We start from the raw sequence: 27,601 nt of genomic DNA on the forward strand, positions 1-27,601 counted from the left end.
AAAATACGGTGGTATATTGCAGCTAGTTCATCTGAAAGATATAACTTACTCCAATTTTTTGCGTGTTTAACACTGAGGCTTTTTGTGCATATGCTGAGTAGCTATCAACAAAGCAACAAAATTCTGGGGTAAAAGAAATCTGAGCTCAAACTTCGAATAATTTGATTCTTAAAATAGTCTTTAAATCATACATATATGGCAAAAAAAAAAATTCAGAAACTCAAATACAACTTGATTTTGTTCTGTATGAATGTCTTTTATTTAGTTTTTACCTTTGATATTTTGCTATCATATCAATGTGTAGAAAACCAGTGAACATTTGACTTTATTTTAGAGGCATGAATTGAGAGAAAAATGCAAATCCGACAACATATTTGCATATTTGTGCTGTATTTATGGATAAAAACAGTACAAGGTTTATTCTAAAGCGTTATTAAACATTTAAGCTCTACAAGTTGTGCAGTGACGAAAGTCCTTTTCTCGATATCATCAGATTCGAAGCCCAGTTCATTTTTATAAAAGTAAAATGTCAGTTGCACAGCAGGAAAAGTCTTCGCACAAGAAGCAGCATTTTAATGCGTTTCTCAGCTGGTAACAACAACATGTTAGTAATTGAGGGATCCTCAGTTCACCATGTTACTCTTTCCCAAAACCAAAACCTGTTTATATTTGGTCTTTTTCAAAAATGTCAAAGAGACCTTCAGATTTATAACCAAGTAAAATGTATGCAAATTTTCAACAATGTTGTCTGCAATGTTCACGTTTTATAGATCTTACATTACAGATGATCACATTTCATCCAGATTGTATTGAATAAACTTTTGAATGAAGCTTCCAGTTTTTGCCCCCGTGCTCAGTGAGTCGTATCAAAAAGTCCCACTTTGTTGACACTCCGTTTTTTTCAATGATCAGTTTTGTCCTTGGCGTAAAACAAGCCACAGTTTCACTAATGCAATCCGATTTTGCATGTTTGCAGTCTAAAGTCATTTATACTAGAACAAAAAGTCTCACTTCAAAGTCTTTTAGGATCTTAGCTTGCAATAATAAATGATTAGAGTGAAGGAGAACCATAAAACTTCAGTGTATTTTTTTTTTACTATCAGTACACAAGTAAGAAATTAGTGCAATAAATAAGGATTTTGGATGTACTTGCTGACAGAATATGATACATTTATTTATTTACCATATTTTTGATTTTACTGCATGGAAAATTTTCTCAAGGTTTTTTTGAAAAAATATATGGAATTTGTTTTTCCTCCATTATGCTTTTAAATTATTTCAATATTAACAATTGTTTGTTAATATTGAAATAATTAATATTAGATTTCATTTAATCTTTTGTGATGTAATTCTCTGACTTTGACTGAACCAACTTCTTTCTGCTCTGCAGCTGAAGTGCCATCTTCCTACAGTTCTCTGTTGTCTCTCTCTATTGGTCACTTTCGGTTATGTAAACAGAGAAATGTGAGCCCTCCCTCCTCACAGGAGGCGTGGTCAAACAGCAAAACTGTGGTAGTGTGGCAAAGGTGACTGAGCTTGTGTGCGTGAATTTTTATGTTACCAGGCAGACTTTGCGGTCTTTGTTGCTGCTGTCAACTCTTCTCCTCCCCCCTACTCAACCATTTCTCACTGCTGACCCTCCCCCACACACTGCGATGTGGGTTGAAGAGTGAAGTCATGTGGTCCGTTTACGTCCCATCCTCCCTGTACACATGTGAATGATAATCCAAGGGTCTTGGGCGAACACACATATTAACTCTCTCCAATTCTAAGATTGTTTGTGTTCCTCTGTTTTATTCCTTTATATTCGATTTCTTCCATCTTTTCCTGCCTTGAATTTTGTCATTAATCCTCCTTTCAAAACTCCTTAACTGTCACGAGGACACTGGTGTCCTAATGGAGTCATTATGTAACAGGTAGGCAGTTTTAGGGGTAAGGGTTTAATCTTTGCATGCGCAGGAAAAACCAAGAGCCAAAGGGTTCAAGGACCCACCCTGTAAGTTTGCTGCTCTCCCTACAGGGTAATTCTTTTATGCATAATATATTTTAGGAATAAATAGGTCTTTATTTACAGAAATAAAATAGTCAAAAAATAAATCAAGTGAAAAGGACAAACACATCCATCAAAAAGCAGACAGTTATTGCAATATTTAAAAAAGCTTGAGGTATATATTGTGTCGCTATATGTTACAGAGCTCTTACTATTATTTGACACATTCACACGGCACATACATTTATACATGTAGCTCCTCAGTAAAGCATGAACAGTTGGGATGCTCCTCATAACAAACATTTAATTTGCAGATGTGATTCTTGGAAGTTGAAAATGGGATAAGTACATTGTGATGCTATGTCCGTTACTTATTCACTCATAGGCTACGTTTACATGAGACTGCTGTCTGGAAACTGTTGGTATTTTCAGATGTTGATCGGGGAAAAGTTCCATGTTTAGATAAAACCACCAGGACATCTTGAATCTGCTGTAGTTGTCATGCCAGGCCACTACATGGTGCTGTGAGCTTAGCATGTTGGTAAAATGTGCATATACTTTGGGCCCCTAAGACTCCCTTATACTGATGAATACTGTGCATATTTAGTGAGTTGTGCAGACACCTCACACATTGAATGGTTGAGACTTCATAGTGTAGCATACAAATATCTTCCTTGTGACACATTCCTTCATTTCCGACAATCAGAAATGATACTAGCAATTTTTATGAGATAGCTTGGCGCAAAGCCTCATGTTTTTTCCACTAGGCCACCTGTTAGTGTTGCTGAGTGGCAGCCTGGGGGATTGTCAAACTTATCAACTCAGTGTCATATATGTGTCTGCATTTAGTCTGCTTTAATTATGCGTGGATCCTTTGCAAGGTGAGATATGTTTGACCTTTAGTCTGCACCTCGCCAACTTCCACCTTATTTTAGAACAGTTACCTAACTCCAGTGAACCAAGGTCTCATGTAAAACACACACGTATTCCTTATCAGAGCAAGTTAAGTAGCACATCCAGTACAAAGCTGTCTGCCATTGTTTTTGTTGTTATATGCAAGTACAATAAACCCTGCAGCCTGTGCATTCTGTGCATTTGCGCTTTCACACCAGTGAAGTACTTCACAACTCCCCAGGGTGGATCACTCTGAGGCCTGGCTTCAAAAAGTGCCAGTGTCAGAGAATCTTCTGAGATACTTTCCTATAGTTGGTCCCATAAGGCTTTCTCATGCCAACATAAAAGACAATCTCTTCCTACAACAAAGTAAAATGGTGGTTTTTTTTTTAAGCCGTCCACTTTTTCTCACGTTGATCAACGCTTTTTTATGAATCGGGTTTTGACATTTACGTGGTACAAACGTTTGCAGTAAATGTGGTGTTTATGATGTGTTTATGACAGTTTATGATGTGTTATACTGTCTTCTGAAGCCAAAAGCTAATTTTCCAATAGCTGGGCTGACCACAAAAGTGGTTTGCTCCTGTTGCTCAATCTTCCTTTGTGTCTTTTCTCCGTGTTACTCTTTATTGATTCCTTCTTGCTATATACTTGTTGTTTTGTGTTTGCCTAGTGAGGATAGTTCTAAATGCCAGTGTTTGTATTAGTATTGTTGCTGACCATGTCACTCCTTCATGACCACGTTGAACTCATCTTCTGACGACTACTTCCAGGTCAAATAAATCTTCTCTAACTGATTTCTATTAAACAACAACAAGTTCCCTGTATGGCAATGGCCTCCAGAATCACCAGATCTCAATCCAACAGAGCACATTTTGGATTTACTGAATTGGGAATTTGAGATTTGCATTGGAGGTATTCACCCAACAAAAATGCAGAACCTGTGACATGCAATCTTATTTCAGTATAGACCAGCAGACTCAAACTGCCTTTCTTTAGGGCCAGAGTCGTGCAACTTTTAGATGTGTCTCTTGCCCTACCTGTTAGAAATAAATGATAAATGGTGAAACTGCCTCACTAGGATGCAGTCAAGCTCTACAGAGCTGTGCTAATGAGTTGATATTGGAGCCAGGTGTGCTGAAGCAGAAAGACATCAAAAGTCACTTGAGGACTAGAGTTTGAGACCGCTGGTAAAGACCCACATCTCTGACCAATGTTTTCAACACCTCTGCCACAGGAATATGTGTCCCAACTTGGTATTATACTTAAGAAAGTGGCCATTAATTGTACGTTTCTTGACAGCAGATGTTTTCTCCTCCTTCACTTTAAAGTCTTTCCTTCAGAAGCCTGTAAAATGTTTCATATATGATTGCCATCTTAAAGGTTTCAAGATAAATAGGCTTCAGGAAACCTTCATGGTTGTTGTTGTTTTGCATTCATCTGCTCCTCCTCTTGCATCCTTGTCAATCCTCTCACCCTCCATCCTCCTCTTCATCTGTCCATCTCGTCCTGATTGAACCCGTTACCTCTGTTACCTAAGGCAGCCTCTCTGGGGTGGGCGTGGCTTGCTGGCGTCACATCGGCTTCTGTGTCAGTTGGTTAAAAAGGGGGGAGGGGGAGGGGAAGAAGAGGAGGCGGACAGGAAAGGCAGCGCCACTGGAGGCGTGGGGGGAGCTCCTACACTCGCCCGGCTGAGGCCCTTTTCAGCGACTCATTGTTTTGTAATTGTCCCATTGACACTGCGTCCTCGCCGGTTAAACTGCGAAACGAGGCTGGAGGTTGGGACGCTCACAAACTCTGACACACTTGCCCAGCGAGGGAATGTGTTGGCTGTTAAAAGATGGCGCATACACCAACTGGAATTAGTTTTTAAAGTGAAACATGGATCTCTCAGCACAGTAGGAGACAACAACAAAAACGTTTCAGCCACATGACATGGGTGAGTAGCTGGAGTTTCTTTTGAGTGACTGAGTGTATGTCAGCTCTTCTAGTTGGCTGAAAGTTGCTTCCACACTTTTCCCCCACCCCACCTCTGACATCTTTAAGTTCATATTTCTGCCATGTGTATTTTTATCAGACACAAGGCAGGGGGAGATCTCTCATACTGACCTACATGTGGTGCAGTGCAATTCTGGTAGAGCACAGCTCTCTCGTTTCATAAGGCATATTATGAAATAGAAGCAGAAGTTGTCCTTGTTATCCAAATAAAATCCTAGTTTACAAAAAAGTCTTAAAAACTCATTTGACTGGATGCAAATTGTCATTGTTTTCATCATAAACTGTTGTAAAAGTGAGTTGCTCAATTATACTATCAGTCTTTGTAAGTAGTTTTTGGATTACAAATAGCTGTGATGAAGCATTTAATCACAGATTGCATCTTTTCTGAAATGTTTATAACAGCATTCACTTCCCTCTGTGTATTATTGTTACAAATCTGATTGAATAAGCCTACAAATTGAATAAAGTAGCTTCTAGTCTCACATTAGTTCCTAGAGATTAAGGTCAAGTTGTTACTTGGCAGTAGCTGACTTGATATATTATTCTTTACAAAAAAATGTTAATTGATTTTGTGAGTCATGCCCTCATCAAGCCACGATTTAAAAGGGATTTATTTTACTGATCAGATTTCAGTTTATTTGGTCATTAAAGCTACTACCGACTTTTGTGTACAGAAAATAAAACTCAATTAAAATATGTAAAATACAGTTTGTTATCTTCAACATGTCATGGACTCATTTTAAGCGATAAAAGACATTAAGAAAAATGGCGTTTGATAAAAGACGGCGGGAGCAGCCACTGTATTTGCTGCATTATGATTTGGAGGTGAGTTATGTTTTAACATTTTTTATAGTTTAGTTTATTATTATTTTTTATAGTTAACATTTTTTACTGAATAAACATAACCACATATAATAAACATGTATAAAAATGACCTTTAGATATAGTAATAAACATTTCCACATATCACTTCCATATCACTCTCCCCTCCGTTCTTACGTCTCCCCGCTTTCTGATTGGCTACCTGTCACATTCAACAGGCTGCGTTCTCGCTCCCAGTCAGGGAAAACCCCACAGGCTGCGATAATCGGGCCAAGACAATGTTGAATATTCAACGCACCACACACTGCAGGACAGTTGTAAGATTGTCGTAAAGGGAAAATCGGGGCAAAAGAAAAAGGTTTTAGTGGGGACACCAACGTAAAAGCATTATCTGACGCCCCCCCCCCCCATTCCCCACCCCCGGGCCGCAGCAAAATTGCCAAGTCTTGACCAGTCTGTGGTAATAAAAAGGTTGGGGACCACTGCTTTAGACAACTTGGCCGTTAAATGAGTCATGTTAGCTTGACTAAAGCTGTGTCAGTGTCTTATTACCTTTCATTTTCCAGCCTACGTGAGTATTGCAAGGTATTTGTTTGTTGGTATTTCCAGAAACCTTGACCCAGATTTTTGCAACCATATTTCTTCTCATTCGTATTACACAACATAGCTGACAAAGAAGTTGACTCTCTAAGGTTGTGTGCGCAACCACTATATCGCTTACTTCAAAGAAAGAAACTACCTAGATGTTCTAACACTGTTGAACAGTGAATGTAATTGTTATCAGCATGTTTTTATATGCAAAATATTAAAGTTTTGTGTTTTATGTCTTGCTACGGCTGAGAAACCTTAAGAATGTGTACATTAACAGGATGACTGTAAGTGACTGCTTCCGCACATGCTCTGCTATCCTAAGTGTGTTCATGGGGGCGTGTATTTCATTTTTTCTTTCGTTTGGAATAGGGGGAAGGCAGAAAGTGACACTCAGAACCCTCCCATAGACATACCCCCTGAATGGGGCCCCAGCTCCAGCATGCAGGGTTATGTAAGCTTTCATCTGCCGTCCCTCCTGCCTTCCCCTGCTTTACATTGGTGTTGTTATTGAGTGAAGAGGAACACACAGAGCGGTCAGCAAGAGCAGTCAGTCACTCACCGAAGCTGCCGATTTAAAAACCAGTTGCATATTAAATTTAGGCTGAGAGGAGGGTGATAAACCTCCTCCTTTGATTTCCAGTTCACAAAACAGAAGGTGATTCCAGTGTGACAGAAAGGCAGAGAAGTCGAGCTCTTATCTTTCCGCAGTAATCATGCTGCTTCTGGATGAATCCGAGTCTTTTTCAGGTAGGTGACATTACTTACTTCACGTTTTAGCAGAACTGGTGCTGCAATGAGCGTAGAGCCCGGAGGAAAATCTGTTGAAAGTTTTGCATGCAAGATAAGTGAAAAGATCTTGCACAAAACACCAGAAACAGGATTTGAGGTTAGAATATGAGAAGCGCAAGAAAAAGGATTCAGAGATGATTCACAGCCAGTGGCTTATTTGAAAGATAATGATCGGTGCTGGTGTGGTGCAGTGCTTCTCTATGCGACATCCTGTTTGCAGAATAACAGCATGGACTGAAGGCAGAACAGGGCAATGAATGTAGAAAACGATAGACCTTCAATAGTGAAAAGGACCCAAAACAGGGATATTTCTATAAGTTTAGAAGAAAACAGGAGGTCCTTCACTGCTGGACTGTTAAGTTACTTAACATTGTTGTGTAACAGCAGATTCGTACCGACCAAAGCAAGCATGGTCTGTCTTCTCATGTGTCTACCAAACCTCTTTACTTTCAACTTGTCTGTTGACCCGTCCGTCCCTCTCGGATGTTATTCCTCGTTTTGTCTCGTTTTTTCCCACTTTTTGCGTTTTTTGCCGGTCTCTTCGACTCACGTACGCAGCCTGTTCCTCCTGTTGTCGTCCAGGTCCCGCCTTCCCATTGGCTGCTCGTATCATTACCTAAACCCCGGCTTGTGTCTGATTGGTGGAGCCGTGCGGGCTTGAGCCATGCTCGAAGTGTGAGCATGTGGAAGCAGGAAAACATATGGTTCAGCAGAGCACTGGGTTATGGGGGTAAACGTGACAGGCATAAAGGAAGGACGGCTCAGCATGAGAGGGTGCTGTTCAGCTGAATAAATGTTGAGTACTGAAAGAGCTTGTGAGTTCTGAAAATGTTGTTCGATTAGTTTAACAAGTTGAACTTTATTTTGCCTTCTTTGACTTTAACTGTAAAACAAAAAGACATCACTACAGTTACCCCGAGGTAAATCATAAATTTGTTTTCTTGTTTTGCAATGCATTTCAGAAATGCCTGGACTTTTAATATCAACTTCAACATAAACCATGTCTTGTTTTTACTAGCAACTTAACAAATGTGGAGTAATATGTACAAGTTAGCTTCAATCCTTAAATCAACCTGTTTTCCTTTTCTTAACTGTAAATATTGTTGTTGTAGACTTTCTGGTTTTAATCTGTTCATTTATACATGTTATTTAGATTCATATTGATCAGAAATAGTTTGAGCAGCATTATTTGTAATGTATTGATTTGCCAATATAGAATTAACTGACTGATTTCTCTATAATAAAATATTTTTTCCAGCCTTCCTGTCCTAATTGTAGAGTAAACATTGTATTCAGAGAAAAGATGCTGTAAAACTGGATTTGACGTTTGTTATGCATTACTTAAACAGCAGGGTCTGTGTACCTTATAGAGTGTAAATCCTTACCTTAACGCACATTTCCAAAAGGCTGTCAACATTTCAAAATCCAGTATGCTCATTCATAGAGGCTGAAAAGCTCAAAAGAATAAAACGGAGCAATAGTTCTGTATTATGCTCAAGTCTTGCTCTCTCTTGTTTTCTTGCAGCCTAAAAGCCATGCAGTAGAAAATAAAATGCTTTTCATCCCTTTTTTACTTTTTTAACATAACGTAACACATACCTGTAACACACATCTCAGAAAGAAAGGCTAAGTTTCTGTCAGTTCTTTTGTGAACAGTATATTAGAAACATGGCTGAAAGTAACAATATACGTTTTTCCCTTGGCTAGATTTATGGAACGTTATGTTAATAGATTCCTCTTTATTTGAATGGATTTCATTCTGGATGTTCTTTAAAACATTGCCATAACTTAAAAAAAGGATGTACGTTGATCGTCTATGGAGAAATTACAAATGTCCACATGTCCATATGTCCTTACTTATTGAGATTTCATTTGGTAGTCTTCGGCGAGCTGGAGCATTTGATGATTCATTACTGAAATGAGTCATGACGAGCAGCGATAAGGACTATAGAACACTCATTTCTCCTCCTAATTCATTGTGCTGAGTATGCGGGCGTGGGTGTGTGTGTGTGTGTGTTTCCTACCCCTGTGTGAGTACAGTCTGTCTGTTAGTGAGGAGATACTTGGTGAAGAAAATAGAAAAGTGGACCTTGGTGGTACAAAATGAGGAGAGGGGCTTGACAAACTAGAGATTGCTTGTTCTGTTCTGACAATCTGAGAGTCCAAAGTTACACAATAATTTTGAATATTGTCTTTATAAGTGAAGGGTGTTTTTGTCACAGTGACCTCTTGTACTATTATACGTTTTTTCCAACTTGTATCTTAACTTTTGTGCTTTGGGTGGAGTTTTTCCCTGACAATGCTCCAGCTCCAGTAGTTTTAGTTAGTTTAATATCTAAACCTTTGCTTGTTATAAAAATTAATATTCTGAGTCATCCGGCTGAGTCATCGGCTGTGGGAGCCCTAATGTGCTGAATCATCCTTTGCTGTTACTCAGCAAACCGGGTTGAATCTGACTGGACAGTTTGTCTTCCTGAAAATGTCCAGAAGGTTCTAGGTGCTGACCACCACTCAGGAAAATCAGGTGGGGAACAATCATCTTTGAAAGAGCTTCTGTTGGTAATTCTGTTGGTTTTTCTTTACCTTAATTTGAGTTGGTACGGGTAGAGAAAAATCCACATCTTAGTATGTAATAAACTCAGACAGATGTGGAATTCTTTGATCTAAAATAGCGCCATGTGTTCTGACACAAGTTTCCGCTAAATGTTTAAGAGATCTGTTTCTTAGTAGGTGGGATTTCGCAGAAGTATTTTACAGGGGCTGAAGGTAGACGCTGTCTGCCAAAGAACATTACGCAACAGGCTATAGTTTGTCCAGCACGCCGACAGCCAGCACTTGCTTCCAGCATGCGTCCTCTCCGCCTCTATCCTCCTCGTCCGATCACTCTCCTCCTCCTCCTCCTTCTTGGCAGCATTGACACACTGGCCTACAAACTATCCTGTTCTACCTCACCTCACCCCTCTGCTGCTGTTGCTTATTGTATTATCTCCTTATCTTCTATCTCTCTTTATTCTTTGCCATATTTTCCTCCTATTGGTGGTTTCTTTGACACACGTTTCCTGCGGGAGCGTTTCATAACTCACCTGTCTCACTCTAATAAAGCAGCCCTAATAACTAATTCAGGGCAGTCTCTTATATAAGAGATGTGTGTGTGTGTGTGTGTTAATGCGTGCGGGGGGGAGTGTGCGTGTGTGGGCGTGTGCATTTGGGTGTTGGTTTGGGTGTATTTGTGTCTTATTTGCTTTGTAAAATTTAGATTTTTCATGTAATAGCTAGTTGAATCTTCTGTTGAATCTGCATTTTAAATTTTAAAATATGCAAATAGTAGTTTATTTCAGTTGAAACCAGATATTTACATACACTGTACAAAAAGACACATGACCTTTTATTCTCACTATGACATTAAATCAGGATAAATGCTTCTTGTTGCAAGAGTACTAAGATTATTTCTTTTAGCCAAATGCTAAAATAATTAAATTTTTTAAAGACAAATTTTAATTTTCTTCGAATTTAGATGTTTTCACACATTTTTGAAGCATTTGGTAGAATTGCCTTTTAAACTATTTGACTTTGGTCGTGTATACACGAAGAAACACCCATTGAATCAGCAATTTTTATGTCTGAGAGAGTCATTGGGACTGTTTAAAGATAAACAACCTCTGTCTCTTTCTCTATCAAGTCAATTTACTATTGATCAATTTATCTGTTGTTTTGTGTTTGCTCTCCCGTCTATCTCCTCGTCATCCATACATTGTGTTGGATTTACTCTTAAGCCTTTGTGAGGCTTCAGAGCAGTCGCTAAAGTATGAGAACAGCTTTCCAAACAGCCGGATTGAGGCGTAAAAATCCCAAAATCGACAGGGTGTGCAGAGAAACACTCGTAACTGCGTTTGTACGTTTGTTCTTGAAACATCACGGCGCTCGTCTTGTAAGTGCGTCCTGGATGTTTGTGACGTGGTGCATCTTTGTGAGTGTGTACGCGCTCAGGACGTGAGATTTGTGTGAACATGCTGGTTGTGTAACAGCCAGAGGCAGCAGTTATATAAGCGTCCGCTCTTGCCCGACTGGCCTCAGCAGTGGTGGCCTGTCTTTTTAGGAAGCAGCTCTCTTCTTAAGTGAGACTGAAACCTTATGCCGGCCGGTGTGACAGCGACAGTAATTGGGGTTTTAAGAAATCAGGTTGTAGTAAGGACACCTCAGGCTGGAAGTTTTGTACACTGCATACATTTCATCATATTCCAAACTACTGACCTGATTTAACTCAATCAGTTTTTAATATCCGCACTCTTTCATCCATGTGCTGCTGGTTGGTGTCATATCAGATAAAGCTTCCTGTTATCTGGAATTTTTTCCACCACAGCGCACTTTGTCCAGAAAGTGAGCTTCATCTAAAGAAAAGATGAATAAAAGATGTCACTGGGATGAGTTGTTGCTGCATCTCTTTGGAGGAAGCAAGCCTTTTTCAAGTTTGGGCAAAAGCTGGGGTGGCTTAAGAGAGTAAAAAACCTGACAGCAAATGTTCCATTTTTTTTTATTGTGTTTTCTTTTAGACTTCTTGCCATCATTTGTTTTTAACAGGATAATATTTGCTATCACTTGTGCACTCAACATTAGTTAATGACAATTATGAACTCAAATCAAAAGCCACATTAAAAAAGCTTATTTCACTTGAAGGTAATATGAAGTTTTTTATCACCTGTGCAAACTGAGAGCAACCTGCTGGGTTGCTTCATGGATTTTTAAGTCTATTTGAATTTGCTACATTTACTTTTGTCTCTGAGACACTAGCTTCTTTCTTGTTGATTTTACTTGGTCTTATCAATAGTTAGTTTCTTTTCTTTTTTCCTTTATGATGATCCACAAGATCTCAATGAAAATGTACACATGGGGCCAATATGCTTAATAACAACATAAATTTTTGGACTCCAGATGGGATTGTCCATAATAATCTCCTGTTGATTGCCTGTTAGATGCATGGAAATTCAGAGTAAAATGTGAACTCGTATGGATCCTCGGTGTGTTGTGCAATTAGAACTGATTTTCCTAATACTTATTTGAGATCACGCTGAGACCTAGATGGGGTTCCCAGCTGCTTTTGCCTATATGGGTTAGCCGACACAAGTGGGTGCCATAACAGAAGCCCGCTGTGACACTAGTTCCGCATTTAGCCGGAGCAAACTTTTTAATTTGCCCACATACACGTTGCCTGCAACGTGTAAAATCCTGCGAGTAAACCCACCTGAGTCGGGTCACTTGATCAACTCTGGTTTACGAGTCCAAATCCCTTTGACCCTGAAGAGTATTACCCTATAAGCACGCACTGCAAGGGGATGAGGAAGAGATTCACCTAGCTTCTCACTGGCTTCATCTGACTGTCGAATTCAGCGTTCTCCAAGTCTATGTAAAAATGTATAGATAATAGACACATTCATGGTCTTTTTTTGTGTAAAGACCTTGAATTTAGTTTTTTTTTTTTTTTTACTGATAATCTCAAGTAGGCACTTGAGATTGCATTCTTGCAAAAAGATATCATATTTGGTGTGCTATAGATAGACCTCTGATATACTTTCAGCTTCAATTGAAGCAGATGTGGTGTTGGGACTGTTAATTTCAGCTAGTGTCTGTCTGAACAGAAGAACATCAGTTGAAGCTGGGTCAGATTTTGGGCCTTTACTGTCTTCGTTGAATCAGTTGTTAGAAGAGAAAAAAGGATGCAAATACGATTTTTGAAAGCTGTATGTGATAGTGACGGGTCAACGCAAACTTCTGCTTAATCCTAGATTTCCGCTTGCGTATATTGTTTTTAATAAATATAAATCTTCCAGTGTGAATGGTGTACTGTATTAAAATCAGCTGAATTCAGTGAACAACCCTTAAAAGTCACTACAAATATAAGTAGAGAGTTAAATCATTTTAATTTCTTCCTACATTTTGGTCATCTCAAAATGACTTTGTGCACCTTTTCGAAAGGTTTTTGGATATGGGCGTTATTTATTTATTTATTTTAATGTAACCTTACAAACTGTTTAATGATAAGGCCTTAAAGTGGTCCATAAAGCTATCAGATGTGCAGTTTTCTCTTTTAATATTCTGACTTATTATTAAGTTATTTTGCTTCTTACTCTTTAATTGTCCAACAAGCTGCCCTCTCTCTGCTGCATTTCATAATCCTGACGTTTCACAGTTCCCACCCATGTTTTCCAAAACAGGTTAAAAAACTATCATGACACAGTGGTAGTAGAAGGGCACAGAATGTACTGTACATGTTTGTCTTCTTAAGTACATCAAGCTAAGACTCAGACAGAGTCTCTTTAATGTCTTAACCCTTACTTTGATTGCAGAAATAGACAAACTATTTCAGTACTTTATTTCATTGACATCTTTATCCCTCTCATTCCTGCATGTTTCCCAGAATCTTCCATCAGAGTTGAATAACTAGTTTGTTCTTAGTGTGTGTGTGACGTGAAGGATTCTCCACAGTTATATGCTGTCATCTGTGATCTGCTTACGTAGACGACAGCCGGAGGGTATTGGGGCACGACAAACAGAATGCCCATTTCAACTCCTCTCTTTTTTTTTTTTTTTAAATTTCCCCCCTCTTTGTTACTTAAACATTTGAGATGTTGGCGAATGAAAAAAGAGATTGCAGAGGCAGGAAAGTGTAAACGACACACAGGATTTGCTAGTGAAGCGAGACGGATAATGAGATGTCTGAAACCGAGAAAAAAAGTGGGACCTTGGGTAAATGATTTGCACTCTTTGTCTCACCACTGATGAGTCTGCAGAAAGTTAAATTAGGTCAAGTGCTCAGGGTCTCAGTCTAGACGTCAGTCCTCAGCTGCCTGACTTCATGTTTTATAGATGCAAACTCAGAAACGTTCAAGCAAGAAATGCTAGAATGTCCTGAACTTCCATGAAGATGACAGCTTTCAGAAAAACAGTTGGGAGACAAAAGATTATTTTTTGTCCTGTCTGCATTTAACGAGCCAGCTCCAGAAAATGTTATAATGTCACTTCATAGATTTTTACAGCTCATTTGAGCTTAAGTACAAGACATTTTGCCTTCTGCTAATTGGAAATTCAGTCCAAATGTGCCATGAAGGACAAGAAATGTACATCTGAACAAAGTTTCAGGAGGCGCCATTTATTCAATTTCCCTTTAGGGTTAATAAAGTATTTTTGAATTAAAATTTAATTTACAGGGTAACCAACACTTTACAGTGGCTTAAGCATTAAATTATGTGTTCATTAGGGTAGCAAGAGACCCTAATGTTTAAATCTAAATGCTTGTCCCATCTGAAAGTAAGAAACATGCGAGGCAATGGGTGTTTTATTTTTTCCTTCATTTTTCTTTTTTGAAAAAGCCAAACTCAAATGCACCGTTATATAAACTCTCAACATATACCACAGATGGAGTTGCATAATTTTGTGGTTGCAGTAGATGTTTACAGCTGCAGCTCCCCTCAGAGACGCTATAGCATACTCATGACAAACAGGAGTTTGTTGAATTGTTTTTCTCCATTTATTGCTTCACCCTCTGCCGTTTGTTCGTGGAGCACCAAGTTTTTCTGCCCACACTTAACTGAACAAATGAATGGTTTGGAAACCCTGCTGTGGGTTCTGAGTTACCGAGTCACACTTTAGACTTTTGATGAGGCAGCCCGTTATCGGGATGCTTGCTCGCGTGTTTTTTGCAGCTCACCTTGAACTCCTTTTGAGGCTGAAGCTGCTTTTTTTGTTTGTTAGTTTGTTTCATCCTCTGATTTCTACCTTACTTTGTTGCACGTTGATCATTTGATTCAGTCACCTAGCAACTGTCAGCAATTACGCTTGGAATTTTCTCAAAGTAATTCCTCCTAATTAGCTGGGCAGGTCTCACATGTTGAGATTGCATGAAGATTGGAACCAGTGGCATTTTCCTCTTGTTCTTTCATTACGGCTACTTCTGAGCTCTTCAGTTTGTCTCCAGTACTGGAAAAGACAAAGGGTTCGCCACTTTATCGTTTTGAGTTCACAGAGATCATAATAAGAGGATTACTGTTACTGTAACAAAGACTCAGTGTGTCACAAATGTTGAAAGCATTGCCAAAATGCCTAAGTTCATTAAATTCTCTGGTCATACAATGAAGGAACTGACCACTGTACTAGCAAGCTTAAAATTGGCCGTCAGAAAGTTAAGCACTAGAACCCACATTAACATATTATCTACATCAAAAGGATTGGGATTTTTATTCAACTTAGAAATTATTTCCAGCTCTTCTGTTATACAATATACAATACTAATTTTTTTTACAATAATTGTAGAAAATATGGAATTTGTGACTTACTAAGCATGACCCATTAATCAATAGTAAGGTAAAGTTGTATTACTTTAAAAGGAAACACTGCTGGAGTAGGTAACTTTTATAAACAATATGTTTCTTTACGTTTGTCAACTGTCACCATGTCAGTCATGCTTGTGTACTTGCTGCTAAATGTGCTAACTGTGGAGAAACAACTTAACGGTACAGAAAGATTGCTTAACCATCATCCTTGCTGGTCTGCTAGCCAGCCTGAGCATTCGAGGCAGGCTGCAGTGTTTGGAGCTAGCTGCATTGTAGCAGAGAGCAAGAGGAAGGGTCTGAACAGAGGAAGGGTCTGAACAGAGGAAGGGTCTGAACAGAGGAAGGGTCTGAACAGAGGAAGGGTCTGAACAGCGTGGACACAAAGGAGATTGACGGCGCCTCCGTCCTGGCTTTGGCTGGTTGTTTTTCCCCGGGAGCGACGTATTCCTGCAGACTGGCAGTAGGACCACATGGTGGAAGCAGGGGAGTTTGATTTGTTTTTATTTTTTTTAGATTATCTGTCTCATATTATACAGTCAGAACATCGGTGACAGTTTTAATAAATGTGTAAAAAAAACAAAAAAAACATATTGTTCATAAAAGTTAACAACTGCAACTTTAAAATTCAAAGAAAGTGACAGGAGTTTTCTTCAGCTGACACTAAGGTCACTCCCCCCGACCTGTTGCTGTGCACTGCTGGTCAGCACGCTTAGCCTCAATAAGACAGCTAATATCAGCTTGTAGAAATGTATTATTCTACAAAAGTGCAGTTATAAAAAGATGCATTATATGCAACGAGCATGTGAAATACTATGCTAAATTTAGCGGCCATTTATTCAATTTTCTTTTTTTCATGTAGCAAAAAATCCTAAATTACAATGAAAACTGTTCATGTTAAGATTTTGTGTAAATAATATTCCTGTGAGACAATGAAAGATTTATGGTATTTTAACTATGATCAACATTTTATATTATTTTTGCTAAGATGCTCTAAGAACTTAAACCGAAGCAGCTGGATGACATAGAACAATTTGTGTAGTTATCGTACTGTTATCACAATACAGTTCATAAACTTGTTAGATTTATAGCTGACATGTTCTTCTTCTAGCAAGTTCTTCATATGACTAACTCATGGCTTCTTTTAATATAACAACATCTAGAGAAAATAATGTTGGTTTGGAAAGTGAGAGTAGGTTCCAAAAGTTTACCCAAAATGTTCAATAAGCAGCAGGATGCTCTGCTGTAACAGTGGTGATGCTTTGATGGCCGGCCTGAGTGGGCTGCGGGTTGCAGTAGGAGCTGATTAACTGAAAGTTAATAAATGACAAGCTGAGTTATCTGGATGTGATTTTCTCTTATTTTTTCCCACAATGTCATGTGGGTTTGTGTCTTTACACAATCAATTACGTTTGTCTAAATACTGATTTTGATCGCAGATTCCTTGAGTCTCAGTGAGGGAGCATTGATTAACCTTTTTAGTTACATAACTTATTTAGTGCCTTTATGTGGGTGAGTTGTATAACCTACCAGCTCATACTGAGCTAAGATTAATAAATGCACTTCCATTAAAGTCAAATATGATGTCGTTTTTTTAATTAGCTTAGTTCAAACATTTAACAGTCTCTCTAATTATTTCACTTCATAAGTTTGATTGTTTTAGATGAGATAAAGATGTGTGTTAGTCATAAAATGTTTGGAGTTCGCTTGCAGCTGCTGCCAACCTGTTAATTGCCTACACGAGCGTCCCACTCTTCTATTATTGGTAACGTCAAACAGAAATCTGGTGAGCAAACATGTCTCTCCTGCACTTATCCTTTCAGTTTTATCTCTACTCTTTTAGTTTGATTGGCTCACAGTGTACAATTTTAAATGCTAATAAAAATCACAGCCTAATGGGATTTTTAAATGAAACCTCCAATTTATTGTGGCAAGCAATATTACTTTGCTGTTTGGGTGAAATAAACATGTTAAACTTTAACTGGACGGTATCATGTGAAGCAGGTATAAGTGCAGTAGGCGTGTCTAAGAGCTTTTTAGAGCACATTTTGTAACCAATTTGACAAAATGTGCTCTTTCTTACATTGGTGAATGAATCTTTGACTTGTTGTCCTCTTGACCCCCTCAGTAGGAAGGAGTCTTGTTTCCCAGAATCTGCGTCTGTGTTTCGTTTGCTCGTGTGTGCAGTGTCAGGATTTTTAACGTGTGTGTCTGTGTGCTGCCCACCCCGCTTTGATGTCTCTATTCCCTTTTCCTCTTTCCTTTGGTTTTCCTGCCTCTTTGTTGTCGCCCGACTGTTTGTGTGTTTGCGCTGATGTCGAGGCTCTGCACATTTCAGGAACTGTTATATAACTGTTGTGTAAGGTTGTGCCGGACAAATGGAAAATGGGGTACAGAGTGTTTTCGAGTGAATTTCTAAATCATAATGTGTCTGGCAACGAAGGTTGTTTTCTTTCTCTCGTCCTTCATCTGATGATAAGGTTAATAAGACTTGTTTTATGAAACCTCCTTCATTTTAATTACAAGGACCACAATTTTTATTCACTATTTCCTGGAAAAACTAAACCATCTGATGCACTTATGTTGCTGGCATCCAATCAGAGGAAAGCAATGGTTTCATAAATGTCAGGAACTTGAATGGAAAAGTGTCTGCCCCGTCACAGATTTATTCTGTTTGCTGTTTTTGTCATACGCTCTAGATCAGAGGGGGCTAAGTCGAGTGCTGGAGGTATACTATTCTGCAAGTTTTAGATGCAGACCTTTTCCCAAACTGAGTCAAGGGAACAGCTTATTACTGGGTCTCTGTAGAGCTAAATGACATGTTAGTCGTCTGACAAACAGGCAATAAGTCCACTTGTTTTCTTAAATATCAGTCTGGAACATAAAACCAAACAGACTTGAAGCCTTCAGATTTTCACTTCTTTAATTAGTGTTTGCTTTTTGTTTTCCTTTAGGACTTTGTTCACTAGTTTCCTGACCCTCAGTCAATATTTAGTCTGTTGTAGCGTCGAAGGCTGTGTCTTTATGAAGTGTTAGTGCCACGGCAAAAAAAAACAAAACTGTCCTTGTATGTTTTTGCAATGGTCTGTTGTTGAAAATAAATTTGCATTAGGCGCCATGGCTAAAACAACCCCGATCTTTTCACACCATGGAGATATACTGTAATTATTCAGAAATGTCAACATTATTATAACATTTGGAGAAAGCTGGAGGCTGCAATAACAGCTCCTGCAGTTGTTCAGATATTTCTACAGTTGGACTGAAAGGATCTGCTGGAACAAAGTCATTTTTCACTTTTTTTTTACTGACTCTTAACTCAGCAACTTTTTCTCAACGTTGTTAGATCAATTTCTTTAAACGTTAAATGTTAACACGTCAATCGCTCAGACCCACGGCAGAGCTGGTGTCATCGGCAGCCTGTTTAAGAAGTATGTTGCCATGGACTGTAGGAGCGTTTTATGTAAGTTGTTTTTCACTTCACACTGAGATCATCATCACCTGGCCTCCGTGCCCCATTATGGCAAGGATGTTTGTGCGAGTGCATGCGAACATACGCACATTCTCATGCCAGGTATCACGCTGAGAGCATGTTTTCTGTGCTGGGTTTTGTGTGTGTTTGCATTGAAATGGAGGGGGTGTGTGTGGGCGGGTGTGTGTGTGTGTGTGTGTGGCATTGTTGCGTCCTTGTTGGTCCAGTCTTCCCAGGCAGAATCTTGGCTGGACTGAAGGATAAATTTGATTCATGTCATGGTGTGGGGATCCAAAACCTGACAGAACATCATGTTATTGGGAGTTTCTGTACACAGGGGAACCAAATCATGTACAAAATGATTTTTAGGAGGGATAAATCTTGGTTTTATTGCTACTTCATTTATTTTTAGATGGAGAGCAACAGGCTAAGGAATCTATTCAGTCTCTTAAATGTTTACCACAGAAAGATAAACACAAGCGTTTTTACATGTGTGTTCTGATATTTAATCATTGATTAATGTTGTTTTATGAGTGCTCGTCCTCTGAAATATGTCTGTCTGCGCGTCAGTGTTTGTGCCCTGTCTTGTGTTTCATAAGCTGTCCATTTTTATGATGCAGCTCTTACATAAGCTCCAGATCTGGTTCAGTGTGCTCCTGATTGAACAAGCGAGAGAAGGAGGGCAGAAAAAGAGAAGGTTAAAGTTTCGTTCAAGCAGATTTGAGGGAAAATTGATCAAAAAAGTACAAAAAGCAATAAAAGTTTTCACTTTTCTGTGGGGTTTTAGAGCAGAGAGAAGAACTTTACTTGCACTGGTTAGTAAATGCCACCCTGAGCCTCATTCTCCAAGATTAAGCAAGATAAATCTAATGTTTTTATTATTATTATTATTATTGTTATTATTATTATTAATAAACCCTACCAGGCAAAACTCAGAAAATAAATCCTAAAAATTACAAGAAGTTACCCTAATATTTTGCTACCAAAAGATTTCAGCATTTTTATTTAAACTTATCAATGTCTTACTAAAGTTTTGAAATTATTTCCGGCTCAAGTTTATCCAAACTTTTGACCTGCGGGCTATATCATAAAAAATATATCAACTATTTTTTTTGTACTGCTCTTACTTGTTCTACCTTATTTTAAACTTATTGTTGAATCTGTTTTACATTGACAGCAATTCTGTTGACTTGTGGAAATTGTTACAAAGCAATAGCAACAATGGTTGCACGTAGTTCACTAATCGGAGAAAGATAGGACTCAAAATCTTCCTTACTGGTCACCAGCTGATTTCCTGATGCATCTCTATATTATGTCATCAAATATTTTGAAATATTATCCTATACTTGAGTTGGGAGTTGTTCCAATCTAACTTCTGTCAGATAACAGTTGTCAACTTTACCTCTTTGAAAAAAAGAACTTTAAATTAAACTAATGTTCGTCTATGATACATTACTGTGCTGTGCTTTATTTTGACATGTTTTCATTCAGATTTATACTTCAATTCTTTGTGAATATTTCAACTCAGAGATAAGAAACATAAAAGGGAATTGGTAACAAATATACACTATGTAGGGAAGTTATACTTACCATGTCTAAATTGTGGCTCTTCCTGTTTTAAGTGGGTAGCCTGAGTGTTTAAAGTTGCTTCTCCGTAACAGTGAAACACCAGCCCATGCCACTTCCCCTGAGTCATCAGCTATTATAAAACATTGTTATGCAAGCCTTCCTGCTGTTGAGAGTTGGCAGACGCCATATTTTTTCATTCCAAATACCTCTCTAACCTCTGTCTTCATCAAAACGTAACTTGTCATTGTTTCTGATCCAACATACAAAACCCATCAAGGTTTTGATGAAAACTAAAGAGAAATATACAAAATACATATAAATATATGATAAACACATCAAATTTTGCAAAAGTGTATCTTAAATTTGGCAAAGGTGTAAAACAACAGCATAAGAGTGCATAAGATTAGCTGTGAGGAAAAGTTGCATGTAAAATTTATCAAAAAATGAATTTATTCCTGGTTTGGCTGAGAAGTTGCAGTTTGTGTGTGTGTTATTATGAGTTTTTCATCAGTACTTTCAAAGACAGCCTCAATATTTGTTCTCATATGTGAGTGAATAAAAATACATGATAAATTGCTGCTGATCCTTTTAAACCCTGAGCTCAGGCTAGGCTAAAACAGTACATGTAACATGGATACAGACGCTTTTATTTAGAACTGCAGCAATTTTGTTCGTCACTTTGAAGTAATCGTATTTTTTTTGTTAATGTTAATTCTTATGATTAATGATAAGAATTGAAGCTAATCTCTCCTTTATTTATTTTTATTGATCATTTTCTATGCTCCTGTTTTCCTCCTACAGACCAGTCCCACAGCGCCCCCTTCAGGTCGGAGAATGAGGCTCAGGGTGGCGATCCGGCTGTGTGGCAGTGCACCCCTCCCCCATCTACCTCGCCTTCGGCGGAGACGCCGCACCACCCACCCACCTCGCAGTCCTTGTCCAGACCCCACTCTAGGCCGGCAAGCCAAAGCCACGCCCCTCCGTCCGCCCTGACGGGAACCAAGAAGAGGAGCTCCAAGCCGGCCCACATGAGACGAAACATCAGGTACCAAAGTCGGCACCTCGGGCTAAGCTTCAAACGCTGTCTGAGTCAGAGAGATTAGAAGGACACCCACCTAGTTATTCTGTAGGGATTCTTGAAGAAACAACACAAACCCATCTATTAAAGCAAGCTCAACTCAACGCCTTATAGAAGTGTTTTTTTTTATTAATGCTATTGGGACAGACAAAAAAACCAGCTAAAAATACATCAGCTGATTCTATAATGTTTTTATCTTAGTAACCCTTAGTTGTAGTTGCACTAAAATTTGTTTACCAGTTTATATGAGTTTTATTATACTGTGCAGCTTTTTTCTATTAGAAAATCAACAGCATCCCAGTTGCCCATAAAATCTGTTAGTGATTTCAAACACTGTATGCTGAGTCTACAGCCTCATTCCTCCAGACTGCCAGTAATGCCTTAAAGCTGAACCCCAACTATGCTGCTTCACTGCAACACAGCGCATTTAGATAAATATCAAACATATGTTAATAATGACGGTTCTGGATCCTATTAACAGTTTCTAGAGCCCTTTAAAACTGGGATACATAAATATTTCCATTAGGAGGATTACAAGGCTTAAGGATTCTTTTAAACGAGTTCATCTCACAGGTATTTAAGACATACACCCCAAATTGAGGATGTATTAGTTTCAATGTTTCTGGAAGGATTTGTATTAGAAAATTATTATTTTTTTAAATTCAATCTTCACCGTATTTTGCTTACAGTCTTGAGTAAAGAAGTTTTACAGCATTTTTTTTTTTAAATGAACTGATCATAGATTTGTGGTCGATTTCAAAACTTTTTTTTTGTAAACCTTTGATGTGTCAGTGACTTTTTTCTGTTTCTCTTTAAAAGCAATAATAATAGTCCTAGTTATTTAAATAACTTCCTATTTTAAATGGAAGTGCTACTAGCATTAATAATTTTAAACATTAGTCTCTGTGTGTATTCACAACAGAATACAGGTTGTTTTAAATCTGAGCTCCAGCTCCAAAACAGGATCCAAATGCAAATAACTGAGCAACGTTGCTATAAGTTTCCACTTTCCTGCTGTCTACTGATAAGTCAGCTCCATGGAGTGTTTGACAAAATAACTCCCATGGTAGAAATTGTGGGAGATAGTTTGCTTGCAAACTGCAAAAAAAGAAGAAGTAGAAAACGGTAAAATAGCAAAATATCTAGCAGCCTCCAAATCCTAGTTTTCTGTTGCAGCAGACTGACTGGACAGCTAACATGAAACTATTGAAAACATTCCTTTTAAGTAGCCTGATTTTGAGTTTCATCTCCCCAGAAACAAATAAAATCCAGAATTTTGTGGTTCATGTTTAACATCCTGTAGCAAAAGCTGTTAGAATTTACCAGACAGAGAGCAAAGCAATTTCAGAGGAAGTTCTGTGTAATTTTTATTCAATGTTTTATTAGCTGTGAAAAGGAAATCTCAAATATCACTGATGCAGGTTGATGGGCTCAGACTGAGTAACTGTAGAAACATTTGACTGATTTTGTTTAAATAAAAAATGTTGCTGTGTTTTGAGTCATCTGGATATGTCAGGTATTGTTTTTAAAGTTAGTTTTTTTATATGAACAACTTATACTCTTACAGTCTTCCAGGCATCCCGGAATTTTGCTGAAGAGTTCAAATTGAACAGCTGTCCTACTTTTTTTTTTTTATCAGAGGTTTTACTTAAAAATGTTTAAATTTACTATTTATAAATGTCTCACAATCTTATGTCCAGGTGCAAAAGCTACAGATGACTAATATTTCACAGCATATAGTTTAGGTTTTATTACATTTAACATAAAAGATATGCTTTATTATAAATATACAAAGAGCATCCCTGAAAAACAAAAAAAAATTACATTTCATGTAATAGAATTTGGTTGTTTGTCAAAATACACAATTACGATTAAATTAAAAGTATGTTTATCTGGCTATATTTTAGGAAATTGTTGAGGGAACATCAGTTAGATGCAGTGACCAAAGTCGCCCAGCAGGAGGAGCTAGAGCGAAGGCAACGTCTGGAAGATCAAAGGAAGCAGGATTTTCCCGTACCGCTACTGCCTGAATACACAACCGGTGAGAAGATGTGCACAAAGACTATTAATCCTTCAGTTTCTGAATCTTACATTTCTACTTGAAAAATCTGTAATCAACATTCTTTATCATGCACAATAAAAATGATTGCTAATTAATTACACACATACTTGCCTAAACTTTTCTCCTTCATTGTCCATTCATTAACTCCATGTGTGCTTCCATTTTTTTTATATTTCTTCCATCTCATAGTTTCTGACTTACATGTTGCATTCTTCATGTCCCCGTCCTCAGGCGATGTTACTCAGCATGTGACCTCATCGTCTGCATCAGTGTCATTCCAGCAAAAAGTAAAGTCCACCAGACAGGATGGGATGTGCCTGGACTCCAGCAGCACCAGTATCAGCGCAGATAAATGCAAGACTGACACACTCACCTCTGCAGCAACAGCGCAAACACAAAAAACAGGTGAGATACACAATCCTCAAAACAAGGGCTTTATTTTCAAACTGCTTGAGCCAGCAGGTAAATTAAGTATTTGAAGACTTTGATAGTTGAAAATAAGTGTATTAATCAGATACACTAAGAGGACTTCTAATCCTGTTCACTTTAAGACCCATTATCAATGGTGTAAGCACTTCTGTGCTACAGTTGTTGCTGCAAATTGGGCTTTAAATCACAAAGTTCATAACATATAAATGAACTGTTTTGGATCAGGTTCCATAAGTGTACAGAACCACACAACCCACATTTTGAAACCAAAATGGAAAACAACGTCAAAAAGTTTAATGTACCTCTAAACCCCAAAATTTAAATAGGGCGTACTTTCTTTATGACTAAATACGAAAATGTAGTTTTGAATGTAAATGAACTACTCAGTTCATTTTAGGGGGTGGCTTTCATTTTTCAAAATGCCCTCCCTCCAATCCAATGTGCAAAGTTAAAAAAATTAAAAAGACAACAAATAGCACATATGTACTGTATGTATATTTCTGGATTTAAACTGAGAATTTCTTTTTTTTAAATTTCACCTTGTTTTAGCAATTCAATGTTTTTATTTTCTGATGTTTGACTGTAGTTCGAGTAATGACTTGGAGCTGGTTACGTTTGTCACTCAAAAACCCCTCAAACTCTTTATCATACCATAAAGTTTGGATGTCGTAGAAACCAGATAGCTTCAAAGGACTCAAACATGAAATAAGTATAATATGAATATACAAGCAAAGGTGAAGTTCAGCAAAGCTAATATTATTATACTTGGCTGCAGGGACGTGCGGTGAGGTTCATAGCTGGTGAGGCACTGACTTAATCATATTCAGATTTACAAATATAGACCCCCTGCATGTTATTGTTTATGTAAGGAAATTATTACTCGCATGTGGACGACGCTGGAGGGCAAAAAGACTATTTCCGTTCACTCAATCAAACTTGGACATGTAGATATTATTCATTTCGTGCTGTGCTCCACAGCGAAGGGGAAACCCGTTAAAGTACAACTCAAAACCACGTCTTTTGTCGCTCTCGGTATCAGCGCAGCTACGCGCAGACTCGTTGCCATAGCAACTGACAACAACGCCACAATAAAAAACACTCAAATATTTCCCACGCAAAAAGCAGAACATTCAGTCTGTTGCCGTAGTATTGTTGTAGTATTATTTTGCGATTATTAATTAATTGCTGTGGTAAGAGGAGAAAACTATAAATATATCGCTGCACTTGACCTTATTGTATGGCTAGCTCCATGGCTAACTCGCTGTTACTCTTACTCTGCAGTTGTGGAATCACAATGTCTGGGATCATGAGCGCCCCCTGCCATGAGGCAAGAGAACTGCCTGCCTCACCTCGAATCTGTTCTCTGCCGTTTTTGATCGCTCTTCAGCACATGAAACACGTTACACACACAATTGGTGACAAAAAAAAAACTCTGTACATTATATACATAAGCTAAATTATGGAAAATCAGCTCATACATTAAATGTTTTTTAGCCATTTTATTGGCGACGTACAGACAGGAGGAACATGCTCTCAGAATGGCAGCCAGTGCAGTTAGCGAGAAGTTGCGCAATCCCAGGTGAGGCTCAGCTCGCTGCTGCCTCACCAGCTGAGCTTCCATTTGAATGGGAAAATGCAGAAATTCTGCGATTTTGAAGAAACAATCATCTGAATTTTTTTTAAGTTAAATGAAAAATAGGTATAGTACAAACCACAGGGTGAAAATAGCAATATAAATGATTTTATCATTATTATTTTTCCATGATTACAGGTGAGGCAGAGCCTCACCTGCCTCCCCTGACCGCACGTCACTGCTTGGCTGCATTTGTGCCATCCACATTGTAACCATGTTAAATGAACATGATAAAGTTTCTAGTTCTATTTTCTTCTGTTTCAGTCAGGTATCCACACAGACACATTATTGTCGGAGCAAATTAGTTTTATATGCATGGTCGATGTCTTCTTCTCCATTTCTGGTGTTTTAACCTGTCAGCTGTACGGCGCCCCTCAGAGGCCTGGAATTGTAATTATATGTAACATTTTAAGGACGTCATTTGCCATTCTGCTGCTGTGTGGGCTCTTTTCACACCAAGGCCATTATTGCCTGTTTCTGAAAAGAAGATGTTGTAAACAAATGATGAGAAATGAAAAATTAAATGGCCTTGAATTGATTTTCACTGTAGTGTTTTTGAAAATGACTAGAATAAATCTCACTCCTTTTATCCAAACCTTTTGAGCTTTGCTATATGTTACTGCATGTTTCTCATCCTATAAGCCTGCATGCATTCAGTGCTACATTAAATCTGATGGTTAAGTCAGAGCCTTCCTGAGTGGCTCATCTGGGTAGAGAAGCTACTGAGATTCCCATTGTTTCATAAAGCCTCATATCTACTAACTATTTGCTTCTCAACAGCCATATAACAAGCATCAATTTATTAAATTACACAGCCTGTTTGAAATTGACTTTTGACCTCCAGGGTTTGGAGGAGCAGCACATCAAAGGACTTTATCGCTGGGAATTTCCAGGAGAGAAAAAAAAATCTGTTTTTACTCAAAAACCACAGGAGAGATGTGTACTAGTATTTCTTTTTAAGGTTTTATCAGATGGGTTGTTAAATGACGAAGGTTATTTTTAACATCCACAAAGAGATCTGAGTGTCGCATAAACTTGCCTACTTTTCTGTCTTTTTCTTCAGTTCTCTTCTCCTTTTCTTGTTTAGATAGCAGAGACAACATAAAGTCAATTTCCAACAAAAATGGGCGAGATCCTGATAATGATTCTTATTTTGCAAAATTGTTTAAGTTAACTGACTGTAAAACTTACTTGGAGCCATTTAAAACTCAGTTGTTACACAAAGTTAAACAAATGCAGTTAACATGACTTTTGCTAGTTAAGATCAGTTGAGTTTTCTTCTTTTACCATCCATGTGCTCAGATACACACATTCCAGCAAGTCAATCAAATAGACCAAATAAAGACACACACACTGGGATAAATTTCAGAGTCGAGATCAAAGCAAATTGCAGACGCACACCTGCAGTGTGAGGAGGGAAGCTGGAGACGGATGAACAGGTAAACAGATAAACAACGAGAGGCCGAGGGATGAAAAACACGAAAAGTGAGAAAACAGCCAAATGGAGGGAAGAGAGATGAAATGAGAGGGGTAATAAATCCAGCAGATTAGTAGGGAGGAAGCAGAACACACACTCATAATGAACACACACCCACACCACAGTGGGACAGTGACATTTCCAGTTGGGGTTGCATAACCAGTCGCCCCCTCCACTCTAATCCTACTTGTATAACCAGCCATTCACTGCAGTTATATAAACTCACTCTGTTTTTTTTTAACACACACTTGTCCTCTTCACAGCGTGCTCTCTCAGGTCGCCAGCTTGTATAACTTTGATACTCCTTTCTATTCTCGTTTATCAGACAGATTTTGTCCGACAAACACAGACAGACTCAATTTCTGTTATCATTGGACAACTGATACCCCCAGCTAGCAGAGATGAGAGCGTCAAGAGCTTATGGAAATTTGATGGGAACTTATTTTAGCAGAAAAACTGTCAGTTCCGTCCTGTTGATT

General features: G+C 38.3%; 1 protein-coding gene across 1 annotated transcript in view; it reads left to right on the forward strand.

Annotated features, from left to right (window-relative positions):
- LOC116721690 (helicase ARIP4-like) overlaps window positions 1–27,601 on the forward strand; it is a 61,104-nt gene that overhangs the window by 20,247 nt on the left and 13,256 nt on the right. The window contains 3 exon segments of the mRNA XM_032565579.1: window positions 21,245–21,488; window positions 23,429–23,562; window positions 23,773–23,988. Coding sequence (XP_032421470.1) covers window positions 21,245–21,488; window positions 23,429–23,562; window positions 23,773–23,988 — 594 coding nt within the window.

This window comes from Xiphophorus hellerii, chromosome 1 (assembly GCF_003331165.1).
Source record: "Xiphophorus hellerii strain 12219 chromosome 1, Xiphophorus_hellerii-4.1, whole genome shotgun sequence".
Taxonomy (NCBI): domain Eukaryota; kingdom Metazoa; phylum Chordata; class Actinopteri; order Cyprinodontiformes; family Poeciliidae; genus Xiphophorus; species Xiphophorus hellerii.